At 36.1% G+C, this 26,704-nt stretch overlaps 5 protein-coding genes across 13 annotated transcripts in view; 3 read left to right on the top strand and 2 right to left on the bottom strand.

The window, feature by feature from the left end:
• The window catches only part of depdc1a (DEP domain containing 1a), a 9,851-nt gene extending 6,028 nt beyond the window's left edge, over positions 1–3,823 (bottom strand). The window contains exons 1-7 of one of the 2 annotated variants that reach the window (XM_084086459.1): positions 3,529–3,823; positions 2,828–3,093; positions 2,594–2,726; positions 2,392–2,513; positions 621–751; positions 476–523; positions 122–259 (exon numbers count right to left, since the gene is read on the bottom strand). In XM_084086459.1, coding sequence (XP_083942585.1) covers positions 122–259; positions 476–523; positions 621–751; positions 2,392–2,513; positions 2,594–2,726; positions 2,828–3,093; positions 3,529–3,576 — 886 coding nt within the window. In that variant the 5' untranslated portion in view covers positions 3,577–3,823. The remainder of the gene's footprint in view (positions 1–121; positions 260–475; positions 524–620; positions 752–2,391; positions 2,514–2,593; positions 2,727–2,827; positions 3,094–3,528) is intronic. The other variant, XM_084086460.1, reaches the window with a different exon arrangement.
• Positions 3,824–4,293: 470 nt separating this feature from the next.
• Positions 4,294–5,441, top strand: smim15 (small integral membrane protein 15). 2 transcript variants are annotated; one of them, XM_084086481.1, is made up of 2 exons: positions 4,294–4,388; positions 4,837–5,441. In XM_084086481.1, exon 2 carries the CDS (start codon positions 4,866–4,868, stop codon positions 5,088–5,090), a length of 225 nt encoding a protein of 74 aa, XP_083942607.1. In that variant the 5' UTR covers positions 4,294–4,388; positions 4,837–4,865; the 3' UTR covers positions 5,091–5,441. The 2 variants fall into 2 exon arrangements, with proteins under 2 accessions (XP_083942607.1, XP_083942608.1); XM_084086482.1 differs by having other exon boundaries at positions 4,313–4,365.
• Positions 5,442–5,844: 403 nt separating this feature from the next.
• On the bottom strand, positions 5,845–7,662 carry ndufaf2 (NADH:ubiquinone oxidoreductase complex assembly factor 2). The gene is made up of 4 exons (XM_084086480.1): positions 7,434–7,662; positions 6,987–7,076; positions 6,643–6,683; positions 5,845–6,473 (listed from the first exon to the last, which is right to left on the bottom strand). Exons 1-4 carry the CDS (start codon positions 7,546–7,548, stop codon positions 6,228–6,230), a joined length of 492 nt encoding a protein of 163 aa, XP_083942606.1. The 5' UTR covers positions 7,549–7,662; the 3' UTR covers positions 5,845–6,227.
• Positions 7,663–7,696: 34 nt separating this feature from the next.
• Positions 7,697–16,089, top strand: ercc8 (excision repair cross-complementation group 8). Of its 6 annotated transcripts, none has more exons than XR_014602961.1 (12): positions 7,697–7,998; positions 8,432–8,527; positions 8,672–8,773; positions 8,891–9,014; positions 10,254–10,335; positions 11,160–11,228; positions 11,979–12,045; positions 12,627–12,730; positions 13,576–13,700; positions 14,007–14,204; positions 14,332–14,447; positions 15,660–16,089. XR_014602961.1 is itself a non-coding variant. In XM_084086473.1 (12 exons), exons 1-12 carry the CDS (start codon positions 7,922–7,924, stop codon positions 15,720–15,722), a joined length of 1,203 nt encoding a protein of 400 aa, XP_083942599.1. In that variant the 5' UTR covers positions 7,697–7,921; the 3' UTR covers positions 15,723–16,089. The 6 variants fall into 6 exon arrangements, 3 of the variants coding, with proteins under 3 accessions (XP_083942599.1, XP_083942598.1, XP_083942600.1); XM_084086473.1 differs by having other exon boundaries at positions 14,352–14,447; XR_014602962.1 differs by having other exon boundaries at positions 7,714–7,998; positions 11,136–11,228.
• A 243-nt stretch (positions 16,090–16,332) lies between these two features.
• elovl7a (ELOVL fatty acid elongase 7a) lies at positions 16,333–25,492 on the top strand. Of its 2 annotated transcripts, XM_084086477.1 has the most exons (8): positions 16,333–16,501; positions 18,580–18,671; positions 19,477–19,667; positions 20,363–20,443; positions 20,578–20,634; positions 22,540–22,645; positions 23,293–23,429; positions 23,628–25,492. In XM_084086477.1, the coding sequence occupies exons 2-8, from the start codon at positions 18,599–18,601 to the stop codon at positions 23,856–23,858; spliced, it is 876 nt and encodes a 291-aa protein (XP_083942603.1). In that variant the 5' UTR covers positions 16,333–16,501; positions 18,580–18,598; the 3' UTR covers positions 23,859–25,492. The 2 variants fall into 2 exon arrangements, with proteins under 2 accessions (XP_083942603.1, XP_083942604.1); XM_084086478.1 differs by lacking the exon at positions 16,333–16,501 and having other exon boundaries at positions 18,474–18,671; positions 23,628–25,359.
• Positions 25,493–26,704: the final 1,212 nt, after the last annotated feature.

Below are 26,704 nucleotides of genomic sequence, written 5' to 3'. Positions count from 1 at the left end.
ACATGTAATTCAATAATCAAAGCAAACATATTTTCTGTTGTAATGACTAATGAGACTCGAAGACAAAACATATGTGTCTTCTTTTGTGGGGAAAACAACCAAACGTGTGCTTCATACATACCTAGGATGTTGACAAAGAGTTCATAGTACTGGAAAGTAAGCAGTGGCTGAGAAAGACTATAGAAGTAGTCAGAGACTGTTTTAAACACATCCCGCTCAAATCCTGGGTAAGATGACTGGTTTGAGTCATACTTTGGCCCTTGATGGAATGGAAAAATAAAGATGGAAAAATGGATGGAAAATAAAGCATTATTATAAAATCAATTTAACCATTAAAATACCTATGTATATGTATATATATATATATTACATTTGTTCTTATAAATGCCATGACAAAGACAATATGAATGTGATCTAATATTTTTAAATACTTATTTTAATTGTCTCATTTCATTTCACATGTAACAGAACTTACAGTTTGCAAGACATTTCATGGCAGACAAAACCCAGTGCGGTAAATCTTCTACGGAGGGGGGACAAAATAAGAGAAAATAATCAGAATGTGAAAATCTGATGTTTGCCACCATTTTTTAGACTGAAATGACACATATCAAGCCTACCTGACTTATCTTCCAACGAAACGACTCCATGTTTATTGACTTTGGTCATATTATCCATTATGAACTGAGGATTGACTTGCGCTGGATCCAAAACATCTTCAAGAGACCCTGATCCCACCAACTTCTGCAAACTGAGCATTCAAAAGATGATCAAATTCATGTTGAACATCACATTGATTATGATTTGGGGTCATCTGTGTCATACACCCTCAAATAAAAGAGTTAGACATATGCAACAGAATTTTCTAAGGGGAAAAATACTGCAAAAAAGACAATATAGCTTCAGCCTTCACAATTTTACACTATTGTTAATCACTTTGAATTTAGATAAATCTTATATAAATCATTTCAAAAACAAGCAAGCAGTGCACTTACAAAAAAGTACTGTGTCCGTGGTGCTACCATTTTTAATGTTTAAAAGAAATGCTCAACGAGGCTGCACTTATTTGATAAAAAATACAGTAAAAACAATAATATTTATTTGTATTATCTATACTGAAAACAGTTGTTCTGCTTAATAGCTTAAAACCGTGATGCATTTTATTCAGAATTCTTTGATGAATAGAAAAAGTTCAACAGAGCAAAATTTCTTTGATACAGAAATGTTACACTGTCATTGTTGATCCATTTAATATGCAAGCTTGATTCTGCCACTGAAAAAAAAAAAAAAAAAAAAAAAAAAAAAAGGTAATTGTGACTTTTTATCTCACAATTCTGACTTTTTTCTAGCAATTGCAAGATTACATCTCGCAATTCTGACTTTTTTTTGTTAGAACTGCTTAAAGGAGAACTCCGGTCAATTTTAACATTGAGCTCATTTTTTTGTAAATTTGGAGTGCTGTCAGTACAGAGAACAACGACATAAACCAGTGTTGCCTACACCGTGTTATCTTCTTTTTACAATTTGCACCCTGTTGACTTCAATGGGGCAAGTTTTAAACCTGCTTTTAGCCTCTTAACATCCTTGATGTGTCATTACAAGTGCACAGCCAATGTGAGTGATTCCTTCAGAGTGAACACGGTGAATCTGACTGCAGTAGATGTGAAAGATATGAATAAAAATGAAGTTAATTCGGCCAGCGCTCATACCTGTATTTATTTCCTGTTTTCGGTCGAAGTCCACAGTAGTCGATTGTCTCAATGTTAAAATTGACCGGAGTTCTCCTTTAATATAAACTTTTTTTCCCTCATAATTTGACTTTTTTTACTCGCAATTGCGAGTTTATATCTCACAATTCTGTACATCTCAAACTCACAATTGCAAGAAAAAATTGAGTTTATATCTCGCAATTCTGACTTTCTCACAATTGAAAGTTTATATCCCGCAATTCTGACCTTATAAATCTTTACGTGTTTATTTCTTGCAATTGTGGGGGGAAAAGTCAGAATTGCGAGATCAAGTCGCAATTATCATTTACATTTACATTTTTTTTATTCTGTGGCAAAAACAAGCTTCCATAATTTAATGCATGAATAAAAGTATTATATCTCTCTCTCTTTTAAAAAAAGAGTTTCTACTGATCCAAAATTTTAGAACGGCAGTGTATATGTAATTTCTGGACATGCACCAAAGAATTATTTTAAATATATTTATGTGCCATGTAAATGCCATTGCAATCATTTAAAACCAAACAATATATCAAAGTATTACCATTAGTGACCTCACTTCTTTGTAAGCGACTGCAAACAGGAAGTACTTCTGGTGCAAAGCTGCGAACTTCAACGCATACAAACTACATGGGACAGATGGTGTGGGGGGAGGTCGGCTTACTGTGTAAGTGTCACATTCTTCCAGATCACTTGAATGTCCTCCTCTGTGAGCTCCCTGCAGCGTTCAGTATCACTTGAGGATGATTCCATTTGAGATTCTTGAGTTTCTGGATCCACATTTTCCTGTGTGAAATAGCAAGTGGATATTACACATCTGAAATGAAATTTCTCACTGACAACACATTTGGAGCAACAATACTTACCAATATTTCTTTGTCAAATTTCTTAGACCCTCTGAATTTGAAGAAACTCTCCTTGTCCATCATAGACATGCTCTTTTTCCTTAAAAGAGGGGCATGGTTAGGAATAGGCTTCAGTGGAGATGTAGATGGAAACCTGAAACACATTTCAAACCAGAAAACATTATGTTTCTCTCTATAATTTCCATTCAAATTCTTTAAAAGTCAAACTTTATTAAAATATCCACTTTATCATACCTGTAAAGCTGGCTGTTGTCTTCCAGGTCTTCCATGCCCCATCTACCCTTCACATCCTCAATAACATGGTTCTTCAAAAACTTTTTCAGCAGCTGGATCGTCTGCTGTCGGGTGACCTCAGGTCCAAAATTGCTGTTGTTCTTCAAGAGTTGATGTAACCAGTCCACAGCTGCTGATGCGGTGAAGCAGCTCGAGTAAACCCTCAAGTGCTGCCTGTGCTTCTTCAAAGGCATCCCTGCCCGGAAAAGCTTGGTCACTTCATTCCACTGGGAAATAAACAGGTAAGTTAATAATGTCACGTGAAGAGCTTGCAATCAGTTTATTCAAAACCAAATGTCTAACGTACAACAACAACTGAGCTTTACAGAAGAAAATTATTCTCTAAGTTTATAACTGTCACTTTTTTTGTTCAAAATGCATAAACAATTGGTATTAAATATACATAAATAGGAAAAATAAATGAAGGCATGTTAAACTTCATATACCAAACAAATCTGCTCGTTACACCCAATAATAAACAAAGCACTTTTAGAGCTAACAAGTACCAACAGTTCCAATAGATGTCTATTTTTATTCCTTGATTTTATTTATTATTTTTATGCACCACGACAAATTCCTTGTACAAGTTGTACTTGGCAATAAAGCTGATTCTGATAACATCACCACACCATATTTGACCAAATAAGGCAGAAGAGACTCACCAGTTTAGTGGCCCTGTATGGACCTGGGGTGACGATGTGAGAACTCATTGAAAAGAACACGATGTATCCACAGCCTATGCAGCCGTTTTCATTATTCCTACATATACGGGCGAGTTTACTTTTGATTTATTGAAGGCGCTCGTAGGCTATATTTAATAAGATTAATATATCGACAGGCAAAGTCGCTCACTGACTTGTCGCTGGCTATAGATAATCCGAGGTTGTTCTTCTTCTTCTTCTTTTGGTTTTATGGCGGGTTGCGAACCAACTTCAAAGGCGCATACCGCCATCCGAGGTTGTTTGGATCCTCGCACACGTTTGAAATTACGACGCGAACGTCTCGACGATCATGATTGGATGGTATGTTTGGTCACATGATTGATATGGCGACAGCCATTGGTTGTTTTTTGATGACGGATTTGGCTGTCAAAATATTGGTTTGAATTATGATGAACTTTTTACTCAAAAGAAACGATCAAAAAAAGTTAATTCACAACACTATGTATTTTTAATGACCATTGCATGCTCTACGGGAATATATACAACACAACATGTATGGAAAACAAATACAGAGAAGTTCACAGCGATACAATATCAATGGTAAGTAATGGTGAAATAAAATTAAAATGATGATTTACCTATATTTGGAGTTTTTGTAGTTATTACTTTTGGGGTCACGGCTTCCTTTTCAGTCAAATACGTTCTCAGAGGACGTGAGGTGGAACGACTACAATTCCCACACTGCAATGCAAACAAAAGTTAAGAGTTTCACTTCCGCTTTTATTGCTTTTAGGTGTTTCCGGCGTCCGGCGAGAGTTACCAACTAATAACTGCTCGGTAAATCTAGAACGGTTTATCTGGTGGGTGATCGTCTTTGTTTAAAATGATCACATTGCTCATCATGCTCTATATGCTGATATGTACACAAAGTTATTATTGTATGATTTTCATTCAATATTGATGGTGCTGAAGAGTCGCTTTGTGTTGCTAGCTTATAGCTGTCAGTGCTGCTTATCAAACTTCGTTAGAGAACTGTAACTCTTAACTGGTTTAACCATTGTATCAAGTGATAAAAATATATATTTATTGTACAGAATTAACAAGCATAGATATTTACTCTAAAAACTTTTGCTTGATAAACTAGATAGCTAACAATATAATGAGTCAATATAAGCATAAAAAGACAATTGCAGCTATATTGGCACTCAGTCTGAACTACAATGTAAACTTTAGAATATGGTTTAAAATTGTTTACACTTCCTGCATCTTCTAGTGATGTCATTTGATTTCACAACTCTCTCTTCCTAGGATCCGCTGCTGAAGACGGTCCGAGGACGATGATTGATATCAAAGCTTGGGCAGAATATGTGGTGGAGTGGGCAGCCAAAGATCCTTATGGCTTTCTCACCACGGTTATCCTGGCTTTGACCCCTCTGTTTATCGCCAGCGCCCTGTTATCATGGAAACTCGCTAAGATGATAGAGGCCAAGGAACGTGAGCAGAAGAAGAAACAAAAACGACAAGAGAACATTGCCAAAGCCAAGAGAGCCAAGAAGGATTGAGCTTGGGACAGAGTGGGGTCAATATAATAGTCCATCCCCCTGATATATTGCTCTTCTCTTAACCCTGGACAGTTCTTATGGGACCTGGAGCAAGACTGGCCCTGAAGGAAGCCTTAGTAAACCCTTAGTGGGAAGCTGGGAACATATAATGGGAGGGTTGATTGATTGATCTCAATAGCAGGACTGCAGTACTTTTCCAGGATATTATCACTACAGTGGAAAATGCACTGCATTATTGTGCTATCCACTATTGTGCAGTACTCTGCATTCCATTTTTTACTGGGTTGAAGTTGAATCCACAAATCACTTAAATTGATTTTTTTTAATAATAAAGAAAATTCTTAATATGAAGTTTGACTCAAACTGTCTGTGCGATCACTACAGTATTCTTGAATCTTATACACCTTATTTTTTTACACCTATTTCCTAATGTGTCTTTTTCTCAGCCACTATAGGTAAATAACTGGAAGAATAACAGCGTGCAGAAAACGGTAAAACTATTTTAGCTACTAACCAGTGGGTTTATGATTCCGCTAATAAATTATGTTATCGAATGCAAGTAATATGATAACAAATACCAGTTTGCAACATCAAGCAGCACAATGGACTGTTTTTTGCGGTCTAAAGCTAAAACAGCTAAAATAACTGAAAGCAGTTGACACCAGAAGTCTTGCAGTAGCCACACCCACTCTTATGCTAAAAATAAGGTGTTTAAACATAATATTTTGATAGGACATAATAATTTGAGATCAACTGCAGCTGCAACTTTTATTTACCTACTTTATAAATAAAGTGCAAAAGGAAATCTACAACACTGTAATATTTTTTACAATAGTCTGTAATGATATAAAGTTTTCCATATGCAGAGACCGTTCAAAGTACTTCTGAAATGTCATTTCAATTAAACAATGCACAAAATGTTCTACATTTGGTGATTTGATTTTGAAACAATCCTGAGTGCAATCCATTACAATTTACAATCCATTTCAATTATGCTAAATCATTACATGCAATGTTTCTCAATTGGCTCCAGGAAACCAGTACTGAATATTTGTCAAGAATGAAAACGAGCACAACTACTAATTCATTTAAACTGAAAATGTACTTGAAGATTGCAAGTAAGGGTTTTATAAAGTCCTATTTTTTGGTTCCTGGAGGTGTCCAGGACCCTGGCTGAAATGTGTTGGCAGTGCTTATGGGGTCCTCACTGATTTCAGTCTGCCCAAACTGTGTGGCAGAAGCATGACCTTTGACCTGAGTCTGAACAGGCTGGGCCACCAGACCTTCCTCATACTCTTTGGTCTGCAAGGCTTTATCCCTCTCCCCTGCCTCTACAGCTTTGATTTTGATCTGCTCCCTGTAGTGTTCATTCTTTAGCAACTCCTGTAGAGGGCAAGACACATGTGACACTTAAAGTGATGACTTTATTACATCATTCTTTCTAGGTATAGAAATGATCATTTTAAGATATAATAAAAATTAAATGTAAAACATTTCTTTTCATTTTAGTTTATATTCTGAGTGGCTTTCTTGATGTAATTAGAAATAATACCTCTATAGTAGGTGGCTGCTTCCGCCTGCCTCTGATCCAAGCTAAAAGAAACAGAAAATACAATAAATATTGATTTGTTAAATAAGGAGCTAAGTTAATAGATCATTTAATGATAACATGGTATAAAACATTTAGATATTTAAGTACAACATGCTAAAACATCTAATTATATAAAATATCTTCATTACTGTGTCCAATTTTCATATAAACAAACAGTTAATAATTTTAATTTAGACAGTTAATACAGAATAGAATATAAATATGAATTTGAATATTAGGTTCACATTATCATAAAAAATAATAATATTTGTTTACAGTCAGGTTCATGACTGACTCTCTATTACCATCCCATTCAGAAGGAATGCTTCCTTCCAGGTACTCAAACTCTTTTGGATTTGCTGCTTCTACTAGGCGTCTTGGCCGCATGGTCCGTCCTGAAAAAGACAAGGAAGAATTGGGATGAGATCAATGTATTTGGTTAATTTAAACCACCAAATAAAAAAAGAGAGAACGAGATAAGTTTGCTATAACCAATGGCCAAGAAAAGAGGTTGGTTGGGTTTTGTTGTACAGAATGGCTACAGTTTACTATATTTCAATTTATTTAAAGAGGTTAATTTGAAATATTTAGATAATACATCTATGATTCTTATAGATCTAATATGATATTATGAACATAATTATATGGTCATCTCTTCATTTAATTTTATACTGAAGTTCTACCAAATAGAAGTATAAAGGTGTATCGACTGTTACTCGGTAACGTTAGTCAAAGTCTTATGCATGACCTACCTGTCCATGACTTCTGCTCGGGTATGAAGTAATATTTATTTCCTAAATGATCTGTGCCGATATGCTCTTTTACCATTCCAAATGTTCTTCGCAACAGAGAGCTAATACGGCTCATCACTATAAGATATGTAAAATTTCAATATATATTCTCTCCTATTGCACACGCAGACGCATTCACTTCACTGAGCCGTCGGGTTACAACTACGCACTACGCAGCAATAATGCTGTCATGTGATTGGTCCTTGCGCCCGCTCAGGCCAATCAGAGTATGCGTTGTAGCACGTCACAACATGGCTGCCCCCTAACCAACAAAATGCACAACTAAAAGCTGAAATAGATCATATTACATTTAGTGTGTTGTACAGAATGAATTTGTTCAGTTTTAAAACGCGATTCTACATGTTTAATAATCACCGCTCTAAAGCTAGGGTTAAAGACTGTAAACAGATTTCGGATATAGTTAATAAAAGCTCGATGTCTCTACAAAGATGCTGAGTTTTCTTTATGCCAGGCAGTCGGGGCTTGACGACCCTGTTCGTCTGAGACGTGCAGAGTCCACACGAAGGTAATGTTATAATATATATATTTTTATTAATATTTACGGGGATGGTTCTTGGATATTTTTATTGGTTCTACAAATATAGACGGGGTACGTTACATTTGAATAAACAAAACAAACAACAAATTAATTAATACAATTAAAAGATCTAAATAAACAAAGTTAAATAAAACATTACAATTTTATAACGTTCAGAAAATGTTCAAACATCGTTCATAACAGTGTTTTTAGGTATTGTGTTATGTACTAACCATAATTTGTTCTTGTGTTACATTCTGTATAATCATTAACGTTGAGGGGAGAATTCTAGCAAACAGCATTTTTTGTCAGCAATTTTTTTGCTAAAACTTTTTGAAATTCATAACATGAATGTTATGTCAAATCAAATGTATCTAAAAAGTGGCACAACTTACCTCACTCTTCCTTTCTGCGTCTTCAGGGTGCTTAGTCTGGAGTTGAACCACAACAGAGATGTGGCTCGTGTCCATGGCAATGGAATTAACACCCTGGACATTGAGGTTATTGATGGAAGATAGTAAGTGTACTCCTCGTTCAAGAATACTAGAATACTGCAATTATAGGATTCACATATTACATTGATATGCTCTTAATACTCCATTTTCTTGTGATGACCCCATATAGTAAATACAGTAATTCACTGGCCCGTTTTGCATTCCAGCATGTTATCGGGTGGATCTGATGGTGTAATAGTGATCTATGACTTGGAAAACAACAGCAAGAAGCTTCAATACTCTTGCAAAACAGTCTGCACAGTGGGCAGGTCAGTATGGCTCCCTTCTCCTTCACAGTGATCCAGTGACCACAAGATGGCAGTATGATATTTTCTGATTGATATATGTTGTCAGGTTATGTGTGACTTTCACTGTTTTCTGTGAAGGTCCAGTCGGCATGTGCATAAATTCAGCGTTGAAACGGTGCAGTGGTACCCGCATGACACCGGTATGTTTGTGTCCAGCTCATTTGACAAAACCATGAAAGTTTGGGACACAGAAACTCTGAAGGTGCGTGTACGTCCTACAACCAAAACCATATTTCTCACAATGATTACTCGTTGACTTCTTTCTCTTCTTTTTTGGGTTAAGTATTTGTTATTATATATGTGCTTCTGGTCTGCATTCATTAGCTCCCATAGTTTTTTTTCAAAAATGTCTAACAACTGAAAGCCGCAAGCCATTGTGGAACTACCAGTCTGCTTAAATACAGGCTCTGTGGTGTCAAATGTCCCTTATCTGTTGGCCTTGCATCTGGTATTTGCATTGTAACTGACACACAAGAATGGTGCCCAAGCAACATTCAATGCTTTCTAAGTGCTCCCTGAAAGGCACAGCAGGGAGAGGTTGCTTAGTCAAAACAATAACAAGGGCGTAGGTTGATTACGCCATGAATGAGCGTGAAATCATGACACCTCCACAGCCAATGGAAAGCGATCTGATAGGACTCAGGGACTTTTATTTTGTTGTTTATGCATATTTTACAATTAAAGTTCCATTTAACGTTCACCTCCTTCTTTCCTGAACTTGAACTTTGTTGCAGTTACATTTGATCACTTAAATTCACATTATGTTATTTCATTAACGTTAACGTTACTCTGTGCGTTAGCTCGGTGGCTGGTATGAGACACTGGATGACTTGTGTTGCTAAATGGCATGCAATTCATTTTAAAACATGGTGGAAAAAAAAGCTGTATTACTGTTGCTACAATTAAAGGTCTTTCTGCTTATGCTAATTTAGTCACTTGACAAAATGGTGTTGTCTGATTTACTTTTTGGGTACAAACATGTTACTCATGGTTAATCAAGAAAACGAGATTTAAACAATAAGAATAACCATATTGAGCTATATAACAATGATTAGTTTTCTGTCTATAAAGGTATCCAAACCGTTGCTCACCTGTCTACTGAAACACATAATATATTAAAGCGTCTTTGATGTCGAGGGTAACGCAGCAATTATGTCATTGACAGGCGACGTAATGACACGGTCCGTTCACTGGTTACAATAGCTGATTACTCTAGATTGTTAGAAACATTTGGGATAATGTAAGTACACAAGTCAACTAAATATATAACATTGTTCTAGTGGTTTTTGAATATTTTAATCCAAAAAGCGTACATATTGTGCCTTTAAGCACATCTAACACGGGTGTATATTTGTGCATTTCCTTAAAATCGTAATCTTTACATTAGGTTCTATTTATTGATTGATTGTTTGATTGATTTGATTGATTGTGTTTTGTTCAGCCAGCTGAGGAGTTCCAGTTCGATGGTAATGTCTACTGTCATCACATGTCTCCTGTAGCCAGGAAGCACAGTCTTGTAGCAGGTGTGTTCTCTGACCAAACCAACCCTTCTGCATGTGATCTTTTAAACTTCTGAGCACTCATTACTCTGATATCTTTCTGTTGTATCTTTATTTTAATCAGCAATTAATAATCTAGAGCTCCTAGAGCTTTAGAGTAGTGCATCAAAGCTTGTACATCTGCAGATGGCCTTAAAAAAAGAGAGATATGGATCCTCATATCTGCTCTAGAATATACTTTTGGTTAAAGTGGAAGAATATGAAGGATCTTAATCATCATTATTGCTCAATGGGTAGCCAGCTAAACATTTCCTGCTTTAAAAATGAGAGGTGAGGAATCCAGGCACTCGTCTCTTAATCAGGACCGACAGGTTATGAACACCTCAATGTCCCTTTGTCTCTCTCTTTTTTCTGTCACGCATTCTTTTTCTTTTTCAAATTTTCCCCACCTCCATCTTTTCAGAAAAAAAAACACCATGCTGATTTTAGGGAATCTTTTTCTTAATAATCTTCCATATTACAGTAAGCAGTAAAATGTTATTGTTTATATGCTGGGTTTACATATCCAGTTAATCAATACAATTTTTTCTATAATCTCATATTTATCATAAGTTGGGATCTGCCGTCACACATACTTTTATTTTATTTATTTATTTTAATTTTATTAGTTTATTTGACATTCTGTTCGCATACTTCTTTTTTGTAATTTGTATTCTAGTTCATAAATCTTACAAAATAAGATTTGTGTTTGGCCCCTAACACATGGGCTCTAAACTCCTACAACAACAGTGTGTCTGAGCTGTTTTGTTATTCTTCTCACTTAGCTCTATTGTACTCTGTGTTGGCAGTTGGTACCAAAGACCCTAAAGTGCAGCTTTGTGATCTGAAGTCTGGGTCGCGCATCCACATCCTACAGGGTGAGTAATGCCTGTTGTTTCTGAAAGGAGACAGCCCTGGTGGAGGGATATTGTACTTCTTTAAAGTCCCCCTGTTTATATGTCTATGTGATGTTTTGAATATGCTCTAAATCAAACCATGTGCAAGTTCATAAGTCAGCACCATTGCTGGGTATTTTCTCCTTAAAAACTGCAGTGAACCAAAGACAGTCTCAAAATGGCGGTTTGAAATCGCTGGTGTTTCTGACGTCACCAACTACCTTGTAACCAATCAGGTCAACGAGTGGACCTCTGAGCTGGTGTGAGTGAGTGGAGGCAGGGCTAATTTGCATATTCATAGAACCGCGTATACTAAATGAGGCAAGGGTGTAGAGTTGAATTCAAGCTATTTTAAGAATTTTTTTTTCAAGGAAATTTTTTTTAAATATGTAATTTTGGTGATCAAAGATGAGTTTTAAGGGATAAAATTATTGACTGCAGGGGGACGTTAAAAGCCAAAGACTCAAATATTTTGAGCAGACATGGGTTCATGGGTTGAATCCTGACCATATTAGTAGTTATTTTGCCTTGGAATTTTGTCAGATTTTTCTGGTCATCTCAGATATCACAAGTGTATCTGTGTCACATGATCCGTCACTTTTGATTAATTTAATCCACCCTTGCTGAATAAAAGTACAAAAAAAATCTTACTGAACCCAAACTTTTGAATGGTAGTGTGTATTAACTTTCAGAGTTATATCAGTTTATCATGAAACAAGTTTTCCCTGGCAGGCCACAGGGGCGAGATCCTCTCAGTGAGATGGTCTCCACGATATGAGCACATCCTGGCCACTGCCAGGTAAGCACTTCCACACCTGCACAAATGTCAATGCACTCACCTTTCCTTGGCTGAGTACCACCATAACAAGAAACAGCCACATCCTGTGTTATTTGATGCTGTTTTTTTTTTAATCCGTTGTGAATTCTTCAGTCATTTGATGCCTTTATATATTTTAATTGTTCTATATTCTTTTGAAACTTTCCTTCTTGCCTGGAAAACAATTAAGAATATAGAGTGAAGAGTTCATTTTTGCAAAACCTATTTTACTAGTAAATTGCAGATAACTAGATCAAAATCTGATCCAAGAATCTCTAGCACATGAAGTTCCATGAAAAATAAAAGATTGTTGGAAGAAATCCAGGCATTTTGGCATCCATTTTGTTTTTTCTTACCATATCCTATTTCCCAAATGAGATTGCTAAATATATCCTATTTAAGAAGTGCATAGGAATGATGAATAATGTTTGCATTACCTGAACGGAGGAATCTTACTGGTTTAAAGGCCAGTTCTAAATCTGATCTGACCATCTATAAGAGATTTATTCATGTTCATCTTGCATTATTGCTAGTAACTCTTGTGCAATGGATTTCCCTGTCAGCACTGACAGCAGGGTCCGCGTCTGGGATGTGAGAAGAGCCTCGGGGAGTCTTTTTACTTTGGACCAGCACAATGGGGACAAATCCAAGGCCTCATCTGAAGCAGGTGAAATCACACTTAGCATGTTTCATCAAGCTTCATGATGAGGATAATTGTGATTTAATATTTACACGATACTCTGGAAAATTAACTGCAGTCTGTAGTAATCAGTTACATTTGAACTGAAAAACATTTGAGTCGTAGTTTACTAAAAATATTTTGTTTATCATGTGCATTCTAGAAAATGCATTTATGCGTGACAGGAATATTGGTACTTAAAGAGTGTATAAAAAGTAATTTTATAGTAAGTTCAGATGATAAGTTCTTCAGAGATACCAGACACTTGCCATAGCACTGAGTGCAGCAAGCAGAAATGAATGTGAGCAATAATTTCTGTGTGTAAAAGATGCTGAAAGCTCATATTTCTGCATCAGACAAGAGCTGTTTATATACTTTATAAACTTGAACGTAATCACCCTAGTTATACTTACAATTTTTAATCTTCTTCTGTATAAATAACTGTATAAATAATATATATAAAATACATAACTGTTAATTTACCATAATAATGTGGTACAATTATTATTATATAATATAATATTATAATATATCAATATTATGCAATATATGACTATTAATATTATACTATATATATGGTATAATATGAATTGTTTTATATAGGTATACACATACAGTATGTTTATATATATATATAACTGTAACTGGCTTAAAACCATTTTTGTGAAAATACTAACATGCCTAAGACTTTTGCACAGTACTGTATATATGCATTTATTTTGTAAAATATTATTAATACATATATTCATTATTATTGGTATTATATAATTTTATATATAATATTGTAATATAAAATGTAAAAATCTTTAATATAAATTATACTTTTCTTCCAGTGAACACAGCACACAATGGGCGAGCAAATGGATTGTGCTTCACAGCTGACGGACTCCATCTCCTCACTTCTGGTACAGATGATCGAATGCGCCTGTGGAATAGTGCCACAGGGGAAAACACATTAGTGAGTAGCTCTTAGGGATGTTTGAAGACTTTACACTTTAGACTTAATTCCTAATATCTGTTTAGCAAAAAATTATGTCAAAAATTATATTTTGAGCCGATGTTCATGCAGCAGAAGTAATTAGGGGCCATTCACACAGATCACGTTTTTCATTCCATTGCTCTACTTTTCCATTGTTTTTGCATGTTAATGCGCTAGACAGACGTAGTCTACCGTTGCGGTTAGTTGTTAATTTCACAGATATCTTTAAATCTTTGTCGTTTTAATTCATGGAGCTGTTCAGAAATCCTTAATTCTCATCAACAGGTGAATTATGGAAAAGTCGTCAACGAGAGCCGCAAAGGCCTCAAGTTTACCGTATCGAGGGGCTGCAGTCCGGAGTTTGTGTTTGTGCCGTGTGGCACTTCGGTAGCGGTGTACGGGCTTCACTCGGGAGAGCTGATCACTATGTTGAGAGGACATTATAATAATGTAGACTGCTGTGAGTTCCACCCAGATTATCAGGTAATGTTGTTCCTGATTATTTGCTTAGTAATTGAGTCTTTACTAATCAGACAACAAACTGAAGCAATGCCAGGGAGTAAAATCAGTGTTCTCACAATCATTTAATGAGATTTGAATTGACTCATAGACTCATTCGTGCGTCATTAGGAGCTGTACAGTGGAGGTAAAGACTGTAACATCCTAGCCTGGGTCCCAGTGCTAAGACAGCCTGACATTGAGGATGAAGAAACCAACTCTAAACGGGTAAACTTTTGAGACATATTTTTTTAATGCAAAATTGTTATTTTTTACTCTTGTCCAGATTTCAGAAAAGATTAGGTTGATTCAATTAATGGTGCGCTTTAACGACTACTACAATGTCCCGTGGATCAGGTGTTTTTATCTTTACAGATCTGCAGGTTTGGACTAGGTGGGGCAGAAAGTGAATCTAAATTTGTGCTCGTAAACATTTTCTGACCTTGCTCGCGTTCCTCAGCCAATAGATAAGATCAGATAACCTGACAAACACTATGCCCATTATGGCATATATTCAGATGCGGCTGCTGTCAGTCATGGTCTACATGAGATGTACACATTAGCTTGAGTTGCGCGTCTTGATGGCTTGTAGTTTATCAGGTGCTGAGTTTAACATCCTGCTCTACCAGTTTTTCTGGTAGAAAATCTGGCACATGTTTAAGGAATTGCATTGCGCATCACTGATACATACTTGGCTATTAGCATGGCTTAGTGTTATAAAAAAAAATAGCTGGAAATGATCGGCTATAATTTCATTACAGCTATATTCATAAACATATATATAATTTTTTTCAGCCCATTCTTACTGATGCTTCTAAGACTATCGCAAGTCTTTCTTGCTAATTCGTTAAAACCTTGATGTGAGGAAGGTTAATGACTGGTTTTCAAATCAGAAATGTATCTCAGAAAACCAAATATTTGAAAGGCATTTGAATATGTGCAAATCAGTGAACATACAATAGAGTGATAATGCACCACATGCTCTTATTGTTGTGCCCTGGCTGTATCATATAAAGTTAAACAGTAATCAAACATCACTGAATCATGTAGGCTTAAATTCGGCATGAAACGGAAGTTGCAATTGTCTTTTCTTCTCCATTGTGACGAATATCTTCTCAAACAAGAAAAAATGTAGGACAGAACTTGATTTTGTCCATCCTTGGTTTGATATTGATGTGATCTCATGCGAGTAACAGGTTGTTCCGCCCTTGCGCCGGTACTCGTCACCAGAGAAGAGAAGAAATGTCACTACAGGAGGGAAGGGACGATTTTTTGATTAAAGATTATGAGGGCATATGATTCAAAAAATAATAATTGATGTCCACGGATAAATAATTTATAATAAATACTACAATATTCCATAAAAAACAAGAATTGTCCATTTTGAATTCATGGTGACTTTTATGATGTTCAAATGTTTCTGAATGCATATTTTCACAGGGTGGAACACAAGCTGCAGTCAATCCTGCTTTTGAAGATGCCTGGAGCAGTGATGAAGGCTGACAGAGCAAGGAAACCAGCAACCTATTTTTTATTATCCAAATAAACCACTATGTACATTCCTTCAGAGTCAAAGTGCTCTTTTTGTATACAGTTGCATACTGCAATCAATCGGTGTCTATAAAGTAACTGTACATAAAAAGTCTCATGGGCGTCAAGTATTTCCATTGGTTGGCACCTGCTGATTTGCCTTTCAACTTGACTTGAACTACATGTTCTCATATCATTAGAACCAATGGTTTGGTGTAAAAAGTATGTTTTGTGATTATGATAAACATATTTGTTTTTACTTTACTTTTGTGTGATGATCAATGAACAGTTTATTTTTGTGTTTATTAATTAAACAATGAATGTAGTAAGATAAAACATTCATGCTGGCTCTGTATCATTTTTATTGTGAAGGAACTATTAGGACATTTTATAAATCATTATTGTGGCATCATTAATTGTCATAATTATTTGACTCCATACTTTTGTCCTTATAAATTCACCTTCACGCACCCAAATTCACCTTCACGCATAGCGTGGGGGTATTACAAGTCCTGATGCGACATTTGACCAATCAGAGCCCTCAATCTCGGAATCAGGTGAACGTCTCCGCCCACCGCTCGGTCATTGCAATGAAGAGGGAACTCGCGCGTCTTTAAGGTTAATTGATGGAGGTCGTGTGTTCAAACCTTAAGATTTTCACTTTTTAAACTACTTTACGTGGCACGGAGGACCGGGAGGACCTCGAGGTGTGCGTGGAAATACACATCTGATTTTCCGTCTGTTTTGTCACGGTAAGACGCGCACCTGCACTTGCCTTTTTTGTGTGAAGTCCGTATATGTGACAAGCTGTGAATTTCTTTGTAATAATGAGGATATTCTGCCTTCCCTGTTAAAACAGTGGGGGTGAGTTACAGTATTTTCTCTCAGTATTTTGAGTCACTTAATTAGTTATTTCAGGTTGATATCACACTTGGGTATGGTTACTAAATGAGTTTTTTTAGAGCTCAGGTGGCGTCTCCGAAATACTGATGAATGTCTGTGTATAATATAATCTATAATGTGTGTTTGTGTGTCTGTGTGTATGTATGTATGTATGTATGTTTTTTTTTTTTTTTTTTGTTGTCTGAAATGTCATTATCCATATCCCACACTTAAACATAAAACTTCATATATTATGTTAGGTTTAGCTAGTATTGGGCTTTCCAGTTCAGCTGTCAAGAGCCCATGCGGTTCCTGAATTGCACCTGTGTGGAGGGAAGGTAGTGTCCTCCTCTCACACCTGTATCCAGTCTGTCTTATGGCAACAGGCGTGTCGAGGCTTGTATTAAAGATTACAGTATCTAGGCGGGCAACTCTCCAGATAATTGGACCAGTATACCCTGAAACACATGTTTGATTAGTTTCTCGACTTCAAACATTGAAGGGAGGCAAAGAACGCTTGGGTTGATTGATGCTTCACCAGAATGATGCCTGAATTCATGTACAGCATTCGGTTTTTGTTTTTTTTTTGGGACCATTTAGCTTAAAGTAAGCTGTTTTTAACATAATTATTGTAATTGATGTATGAAATCCAGTTATAAATGTGATAATGTGGTCTTTATTTATTGATTAAATTGCCTGCTGATATTCACCCTCACCAACAATGATGGCATTTTAGACACTACTTTTTTTTTTTTTTTTTTTTTTTTACATTTATATGCAGCTGAAAAATATATTTTTATTCTTTTATTTATTTCAGTTTTTCAAATTGTTATAATATTTTTAAATATCAGTATAATAAATGTATGTATTTTCAGACATAAAATAATACAAATTTGTTTGGTTTTTAATTTGCTATAGCTTTGAATTATCTTGTAACTCCATAAGCAATATTAATGTGGATCCAAGTCATTTTTGCAATTTCAGCACTTTTCATTTATTCTTCTTCATCTTATTTGTCCTTTTATGGAATGGTTCACTCAAATTAAAATTCTGTCATTTACTCACCCTCAAGTTGTTCCAAACCTGTATGAATTTCCTTCTGCTGAACACAAAAGAAGATATCTTGAAGAATATGGGTATTCCAAACTGTATGGGAAAAACATATGGAAGTCAATGTGTTCCATCAACTGTTTGGTTACCAGCATTCTTCAAAATATCTTCTTTGTTCAGCAGAAGAAAGAAATGTATACAGGTTTGGAAACAATTTGAGGGTGAGTAAACTATGACAGAATTGTCATTTTTGGGTGAACAATCCCTTTAATGAATGAAATTATAGGCTACGCCCTGAATACACAGCCACATACGTGTACATTTATTACAGAATAATACGATTTGAAATGCACTTTTCTGGTAATGGTATCAAGAACAACTGAGTTTCTCCATTGTATGCATCTCTGAATTGAACCGTTATGTGGTATATACTGTACATTGTTCTCGGGCTCTGCATTTCTTCGTTTATCCACCCCCATGATTTTATGGGCTGTCTTGGCTTCTGTGTCCTTAATGTACAATGACTGCTGACCATTGTGTCCCAACACTCACCCTCTTGTTCAGCTCCGAGTTTGCTGGAGTGGATGGAGGATGGTCCAACTGCTGATTTAAACTTTTTGTGTTTTCTAAGCACAATACAACCTTTCATGCTGCCACCATAAATAAGCCATTCTTGCATCATTTTTGCAACATTGACGTTCCATATCACATCATGTCATACGGTCTAGAAGGGAACAGTACTGTGAAAGTGTATTTCAATTGATCAATTATAAATTCAGTCTGAATGACATGTGGTGTTCAAGGCTAAATGAAAGATGTAAAGGAAAAAAATGGTAGATTTTACATAGTTGGTCATTGAGGGTTCTCTCCTGTTTACTCTTTCTAATTGTCTCCTTAGGCTCTGATCATTGGCGGTGATGGCATTCTCTGAGTTCACATCCACAGCTGAACACTTGTATGACAAGTGGATCAAGTTGATCGAAAATGCAGGTAAGAAGGTTTCTGACATTAGAGAAGAAAAAACACCAATGTATGACCTGCAACAGTCAGATTCTGAAAGTAAAAATTGAAAAATCCCATTGAAAAATAATTTTGTCCATAGGGGCATTGATTTTGGGCGATAACTTAAATCATTAAAGACAGACCTACTGTGAGCTATGTTAGCTTGTTTATTGATGGTATATGCTTTTGTTGAAGCCATCAGCCTGCATTATTTCATCTTATTTTTTGACAAACACGTTTAACAGTGGAGTTCCTCATGCCAAAAGAACTCTTTAGTGCCCAACCACTCCCATGAAGCACTACAAACTGACAGAGTCAGGCTCCCTGCGCTCTTAAATTTAAATTAAATAAACAAATATATTATATCTTATTATAATTATATATTATATTACATTTTGCTATATACACACAACTATTTCTATATACATAATCAACATATTTAAAACAATAGTTTTAAGTTTCTGTCAAAACAAAACAATGTTCATGGCTTATAACGGAGATCTCTTGGAGAAATTAATGGAAAAACTTCAACCAAGGTTGCTAAAAAGTGGTTGGTAAACGTAGTTTACACTGTTTAAAATCATTAGTGCATCAAATTACTTATCTTTTTCTGTTACTGAGATTGTTGAAGCGTCAGTTTCTCATACATCAGTGTAATTTATTGATCTCAGAGAATTATGGTGCACAACAACAACAGCAATGTCGGACATAGATTAATGCACAACCTACAATAGATGTTGCTGTGCATGGAGACATTACACGGAGTTCAGATATTTTTGTGATGTGATTTCAGACCCGAGGACAAAAGACTGGCTGTTCATGCCCTCTCCTATCCTGCAAACGGCCATTATTTTATTTTACATCTTCTTTGTGACGTTACTGGGGCCCAGGATAATGGAGAACAGGAAACCGTTTAATCTGAAGCCGGTCCTCGTCATCTATAATTTCTTCGTTGTGGCTCTTTCTATTTACATGTGTTATGAGGTAAATATCATTATTTTTGCTGGCAGGCAACCCTGTTGTATGTTTTGCTTGAGAGTTTACAAAGATACTTTTTTTTGATGACCATGTATTGTAAGAGTCCATTGAGTTATGCTGCCATTTCAATTTGTTTAATGCTGTTCACACATACGGCTAATGTGTAAATGAGTGGAATAAGTTTACCTACAGTGTTCAGTACCTAGAACCTACCTAGCTCAGTTTACTCAGAAATTACAATTTACTCTTCCTCATGTTGTTCCACAATTATTTGATTGTCTGTCTGTGGCTCACAAAAGATGTTTTGCAATATGTCTATATCAGCTCCTTTCCATACAATAAAAGTGGATGTGATTCATACTGCCAGGCAATAATTAACTTGTTTGCTGTATTCTACATCTTCTGAAGCCGTGTAGTAGTGATGTGTTGAACAAACTGAAAATATCAGTTGTTTAGTGAAAATCATTAGAGCTTTTTTGCCCTTTTGGAAATTTAGTTTGAATCAGTCCATTTTTGTTGTATAGAATAAATCAGTTTAGACATTCGGCTAAATATGAGTGTTTTTTCTTGCCTTGTCAGGTATTTATAATGAGCTCTTTTTTTCTTTAGTCTATCTCCATATAAATGGTATGGCCAAAGTTACATTTCTTAAGTTCTTGAATTTCAATCAAGCCTCTTACAGGTGTATTCTTTCTTTGCAGTTTGTGATGTCAGGCTGGGGAACAGGATATTCATTCGGCTGTGATCTGTTAGACCCCTCTCGATCGCCACAAGCCATGAGGGTGAGAGCAGATGAAATGTTGCTTTACCTGCCGTGTGAAAACCTCTGCCCTGTTTTTTTTTTTCTCTCATGTAACCTGTTTTCTCTAATAGTTTGTCAGGCATTTGTGCTTGATCTATATTTCTCATTCTCCAGATGGCATGGACTTGCTGGCTCTATTACTTCTCCAAGTTCATTGAGATGTTGGACACAGTGAGTGATGTTTCCTATTTATTACCTTGATTTCATGACATCTGCATTGCTACTGCTACTGAAGCAAACAGCATATATAACGGCAAATAGTTGTCTGTCACATCTTTGGCATACAGTGTCCTCCACTAATACTGGCACCCTTGGTAAAAATGAGCAAAGGTGGCTGTGAAAAGTAAATCTGCATTGTTTATCCTTTTGATCTTTTAATTAAAAAAACAAAAATGAAAAATGTTTTTTTCCCAATGCGTGTTGGCCACACTTATTGGCACCCATAGAAATTCTTATGAGTAAAATATTTCTGAAGTATATTCTCATTCATATTTACATTTTTTTTTTTTTTAGCACACCAGGGTGACTAGGAGAATGAAATTGTCCACCCATGACTTCCTTTTCCACAGGAGTATAAATATGAGGAAACACAAAGGCCAAATTCCCTTAATCATTCATCACGATGAGTAAAACCAAAGAATGTAGTTCTGATGTGCAGAAAAAAATTGTTGCGCTAAAATAGAAAGTGGCTGTAAGAAAAGAGCTAAAGCATTGAAAATCCCCATTTCCACCATCAGGCCAATAATTAAGAATCAACTAAATTAACTTACAATCAATTAAAGATGTTAGAAATCTGCCTGGAAGAGGGCGTGTCTATATCGTCCTAATGCACGGTGAGGAGGATAGTTTGAGTGACCAAACACTCCAAGGATCACCGCTGGAAAATTGCAGAGATTAGTTGAGTCTTGAGTAATTTTTTTTAATTTTTATCAAACAACACCTACATCGCATGTTGTTTGGGAGGGTTTCGAGAAAAATCCTCCTTGCTCACCCAAAAAAAACTCCAGCATATTCACCAGATGGGTTTGTTGCAAACAGGGATCAAAAATACCCCATGCCCATGGTTAAATATACTGCTGGATCTTTAATGTTTTTTTCCTGGAGGTCCTGGACATCTTGTTCAGATACATGACATCATGGATTCTAGAAAATACCAACAGATAAAAAATCAAAACCTGACGGCTTCTGCTAGAAATCCTATAATGGGCCGTGGTTAGATCTTTTATCAGGACAATGATCCAAAACAAACATCAAAATCAACACAAAAATGTGTCACTGAGTCAAAAAAGAAGCTTCTGCCATGGCCGTCCCAGTTCCCTAACCTAACCCTATAGAAAATGAGTGGGATTAACTGAAGAGAAAAAGCACCGACATGGAGCTGGGGATCTGGAGAGATTCTGTAAGGAATGGTCTCTGATCTCTTGTCAGGTGTTCAGAGCTGCCAGGCAGAGCTGTTATCTTGGGAAAAGGACATTGCAATAATTGGGTGCATATAATTGTAGCCAACAAATTTTTTTTTGTCATAATGTGAGTTTCCCTCCACTTTTAATTGTTTCAGTTCAATGAAAGGTTAGAATTTTTGAATGAAAGATCAAAAGGAAAAACAATGCTCATATTTACCAAGGGTGCCAATATTAGTGGAGGGCACTCTACACTGTCAGTCAGCAGTATTATTAGATGGTATAAAATGGAAATATTGTGAGTCAGAGAGACAAAACTAAATCTATTGGGCGGAAAATTGGAAGCTTGCTTTTCTTATATAGAAGCAATATAACTTAAGCTCTGTTTAAATCATCTATGGCATGCTGTCAGTTACCATAGAAAATAATTGACTCCTTTATCAGTAAGTAAAAGTGCTTTTAATAGACATGGGGCAGTTGCATTGGATTTTTATTGAAACTATACATGCAAAATACCTCTGACTACAATCAAATGTTGTTTGAGTGATTGGATTAGAAACATTTTAACATTGGATCACTCCATTTAAACATGAACAGTGTTTAGTGCTGTCCTTTGTGTTCAGATCACAGAAAACAAATGTCAATACTGGGTCTTTTATCTGTCTTTTCTGGCCAGATCTTCTTTGTACTAAGAAAAAAGCAAAATCAGGTGTCCTTTCTACACGTCTTTCATCATTCCATCATGCCTTTCACTTGGTGGTTTGGAGTCAGGTTTTCTCCAGGTATGTCTTTATCTTTTCCACTGATTGCAAGACTACACTTAACTCTTTCCCCGCCATTGACAGAAAGTTCTGTCATTTGTGAGAGAACGCTTCCCCGCATTGACAGATTTTTTTTAGCTTTCCGTGTTTTCACTATTATATGCTAGGGGGTGCTATGACACATCTACTGAAAGAGTACAGAATCTCCTGATCAAAACACATGTGAAGAAGAATCAGAAACAAGCGAGATCATATGCATATTTAAAATAACGCGATCATCAACATTAAACAGCATATAAATTAAAACCGCATAATGTTACTGAATGAAATGTCGAGCCAGGATGAGTTATAGGACTGTGCATGCATTAGGGGAGTTGATGGATTGGTCATCGTTCTGAATATGATCCAGATTTTCTCCGCTTTTTTGCTCAATTTTTTTATTAAACTTACCCACATTCAAGTGTTGATTAAAGAATGCATGAAGCTAGAATAAATGAAGCTAGAATAAACATTTTTTTAATTTATTTTTTTAAAGCAGACTCTGTTCTTTCTTTTGACATGTTCAGGAATTCAACAAAATATTCTGGGGGTCATGACATTTTTGTGAAAATGATTTTTAAACGCTGGTGGGGAAAGAGTTAAAAGATGATTTTCCTTTTTTGTTGCAGGTGGTTTGGGGACATTTCACGCCCCCCTAAACTGCGTCGTTCATGTCATCATGTATACATACTATGGACTGTCAGCCCTCGGCCCTACCTTTCAAAAATTTTTATGGTGGAAGAAGCATCTAACTTCAATACAGCTGGTATGTATTACAACATTTTGCATTTATTTTTGGTGCGTGTGTGGCTATAGAAATGAATTTAAAATCGCATATGGATGTGGTTTAGATCTGGATTTAAAAATCTTGTTTTGTGGTGTTTTGGTGTTCATACTAACAGCTTAACTGATTTGAATCGGATTTGACACGCATTGTATTTTTGTTTGTGCTCTCTTTTCTCAGATCCAGTTTGTCATCGTAACCGCTCATATTAGCCAGTACTACTTCATGAAAGAATGTCCTTACCCTTACCCCATTTTCATCTACCTCATTACTCTGTATGGCGTCGTCTTCCTCCTCCTCTTCCTCAACTTCTGGTACCATGCATACACAAAAGGCAAAAGGCTTCCTAAAGTCCTGCAAAATGCAACCATGCTACAGAACAACAATGACATACACCACAAGAAAGAATAACTGGTGCAGTGTGACAAACCAATCAGCAGTGACAATCTACCTAAAACAGCATTTTGGCTACATTTTTATAAGCATATTTATATGTACACCATAAAGTTTATCTTGATGCCCTAGGAATTTTTTTTTACTTTACAGACTGAGTGTTTCAGTCTTGGCTGGATCTTGCCTTCTAACCTCAGCTGGGCATTTGAGTTGAACTCTGGGTCATTGCCTTAAGGGCTGCTTATGTTTCTACTCATTTTCTGCATACTGATGTGCTTCCCCTTCCTGTTTAATGAGATGTGAATGAGTCAGAAGCCTCCCAGCTCCTCACTCATGTCAGTCACCTCACTTTTATTGCCATTTTTTTTATTGCTATATTTAGATTTTTATGTCCCCGTTTTTGGCTATATCAGTAAATAAGATGGAGAAGTGTTGGAATTTTTTCTTCTTCTCTCCCTTCGTAAATCAGAACTGTGGACCACGAACACTAGGTGCTATATCCGTAATGCATATTTATGTGCTTTTCACCCTCTACATGTGACATTGCGTGAATGGTAGCAAGTACGGCAACTGTCCTTGAAGGAACCGATGCATTGATCTCATCTTGCACTATTGGTGAAGAAGGACTGGAATTTGGTTATCTTTTTATTTTATACATCGTATCGTAATGAATGTCTTGGGCTTTATTGTCCAGGACAGGAGCCTGCAATTTTTGTATAAATTTAGAATGTTAATTGACGGTTTTAAATATTTATGAAAAAAATAAATAAATGCTGTATTCACTTATGTTGGTGGTTTTATTTTATTTTATAACTGCACCTTCTAATGGGCTGACTATACTTTGGGGAATTTGTCCCAAGACGTGAACTAAATTTCACAAAACCTGGGGGCATCCAGAGAAAAATTAAATAATTGTATATATTAGCTTTCAGTTTGTGGTTAATCTGTTGTGTGTCCTTTTAGGGTTGTGTTGGTTTTAAATGTGGATTCATCCTATACGATGTTAAATACCCAATTCTCAGTTTTACCAGAAGATCACAGCTCCCCCATGTGGAGTAAAAATTTTGCAGTCTCTGAACATTTGTTTTTAACCCCTTAATTATTTTGTATATTTTCTTTACTTTGTTTGACTGTAATGCATTTCATGATTTGAAATTGGAGACCTTATTTTTTTGGCATTGTTTTTATTTAGCAAAAAAAAAAAACGTTTTGCTTTATCTTTGCAATGAAGAATGAATGAAGTCAGAATGTCTTAATTCCTTGCAAATTAAGTCCGCTAATTGTAATAATGCCTAAATGATGCTTTTTACGTATTTTCAAATATTTGAAGCCATATATTCTCATATTTGTATTTGCAGGTATGTATTAATAATGATGTCCTATTGTAGCTGTACTGTTGGAAACCAATATCAAATGGTGTTTATATTTGAAGTTACCATGTAAATGCATCTTAATTCTGTCTGTCTTGAGATGCTGTGAAATCTAAAATACAATGTTTTCCAAGCTTGTGCATTCAACTAAAACTGCTTCCTTATGCAATGGAAAACTTAAGCATGGTAAGTGAGATTTCTTTGAGAGGCTTTTGTAGTAGAACAAACATGTATGAGTGGTTGCCTCGTGCTCGCATAAAACAGGAAAACTGAATTCTCCTTAAAGCATGTTCACTGGTGCTTCATGGGTAATTTTTGTCTAGCAGTTAGAAGTAGGTCACGGTTCACAGAATGTGTGAACTACAGCAGGTCAGAATCAATTTGGATTGCTGTGAAGAATGCTCACATTTGTTTGGTACTCCTGCCTTTCCCCACACTTTGTGCTTTGTCATTTTGAGGTGGGATCTGCTAATTAGATACATTTGCCAAGTGAAACCCCTCTCAATGTCAGCAAAGAATTAAATAAAAACTACTGACAAACGCTGCAGGGAACATTTACTGCTCTAATGAACACGTTAAATGCTGCACAGCCCCCTTCATCAAGCGGTGTTATTTAGAGAAATCAAATCAGCTACATTTAAGTATTTTGTTCCTTTTTAATACTGTTGTAGAGATGCTGCAATGTTTAATATTGTAGTTTTTAATGTTTGGACATCATTGTGTGGAATTGAGTGATTTGGACGAGCATTTAGTTAGACAAAGACAAACCAGTTTTTTTTTTTGTGGCCAAGAATGTTGTTGACCGAAGGATTGTCAAACAGATGTGGTAAATTGTTTACTGATGGTGATCCAACACCCTCCATATTGCAACTGCACAGCTGCATGGTCATTACTGATTCAACAGATGCAGTTTGGAGGCAAAAAATTTTACAAGTACGAAATGTGCACATTCTGATAGGTGTTAATGTCACCTTAATCTGGTTGTAAACTCTCTGTGGTAGGCCAGTGGTTTAGAGGTATGTGGAGGGATTTTGGGAATTTACAAATAAATGTGTCCTTGCTGTTGTGTGATATTTCATGCTTTTTTCACGATTGCCCCCAGAACTGTTGAAACCAGTTTCAAAGTTTCTTTTTTCTGTTAAACACAAAAGATATTTTAAAGGTGACATATGCCCCTTTTCTATGTGCCGTTTTCATATGCCCCTTTTCTATAAATCTATGGTGTCCCCAGAATGTGTCTCTGAAATTTCTGCTCAAAATACCCCCCAGATCATTTATTAAAGCTTGTCAAATTTGCCCCTTTGTTGTGTGTGTCCCTTTAAATGCAAATGAGCTGCTGCTCCCCGCCTCCATTCAGACGACGGCAATATCCTTTACACGAGCTTCGGATACAATAACAAAACATGCCAATAATCTCAGTCATCCAAAATCTCAGAAATAATCAGTAGTGGAGTACAGCTTTAGGAAAGACTCAGGAAGAGGTTGCAACTTTTC

The sequence above is a fragment of the Abramis brama genome (genome assembly GCF_963993115.1).
Source record: "Abramis brama genome assembly, chromosome: 16".
NCBI classification, from domain to species: Eukaryota; Metazoa; Chordata; class Actinopteri; order Cypriniformes; family Leuciscidae; genus Abramis; species Abramis brama.
The sequence above is the reverse complement of the archived record's forward strand: the minus strand, read 5'-3'. Positions and strand labels throughout refer to the sequence as shown.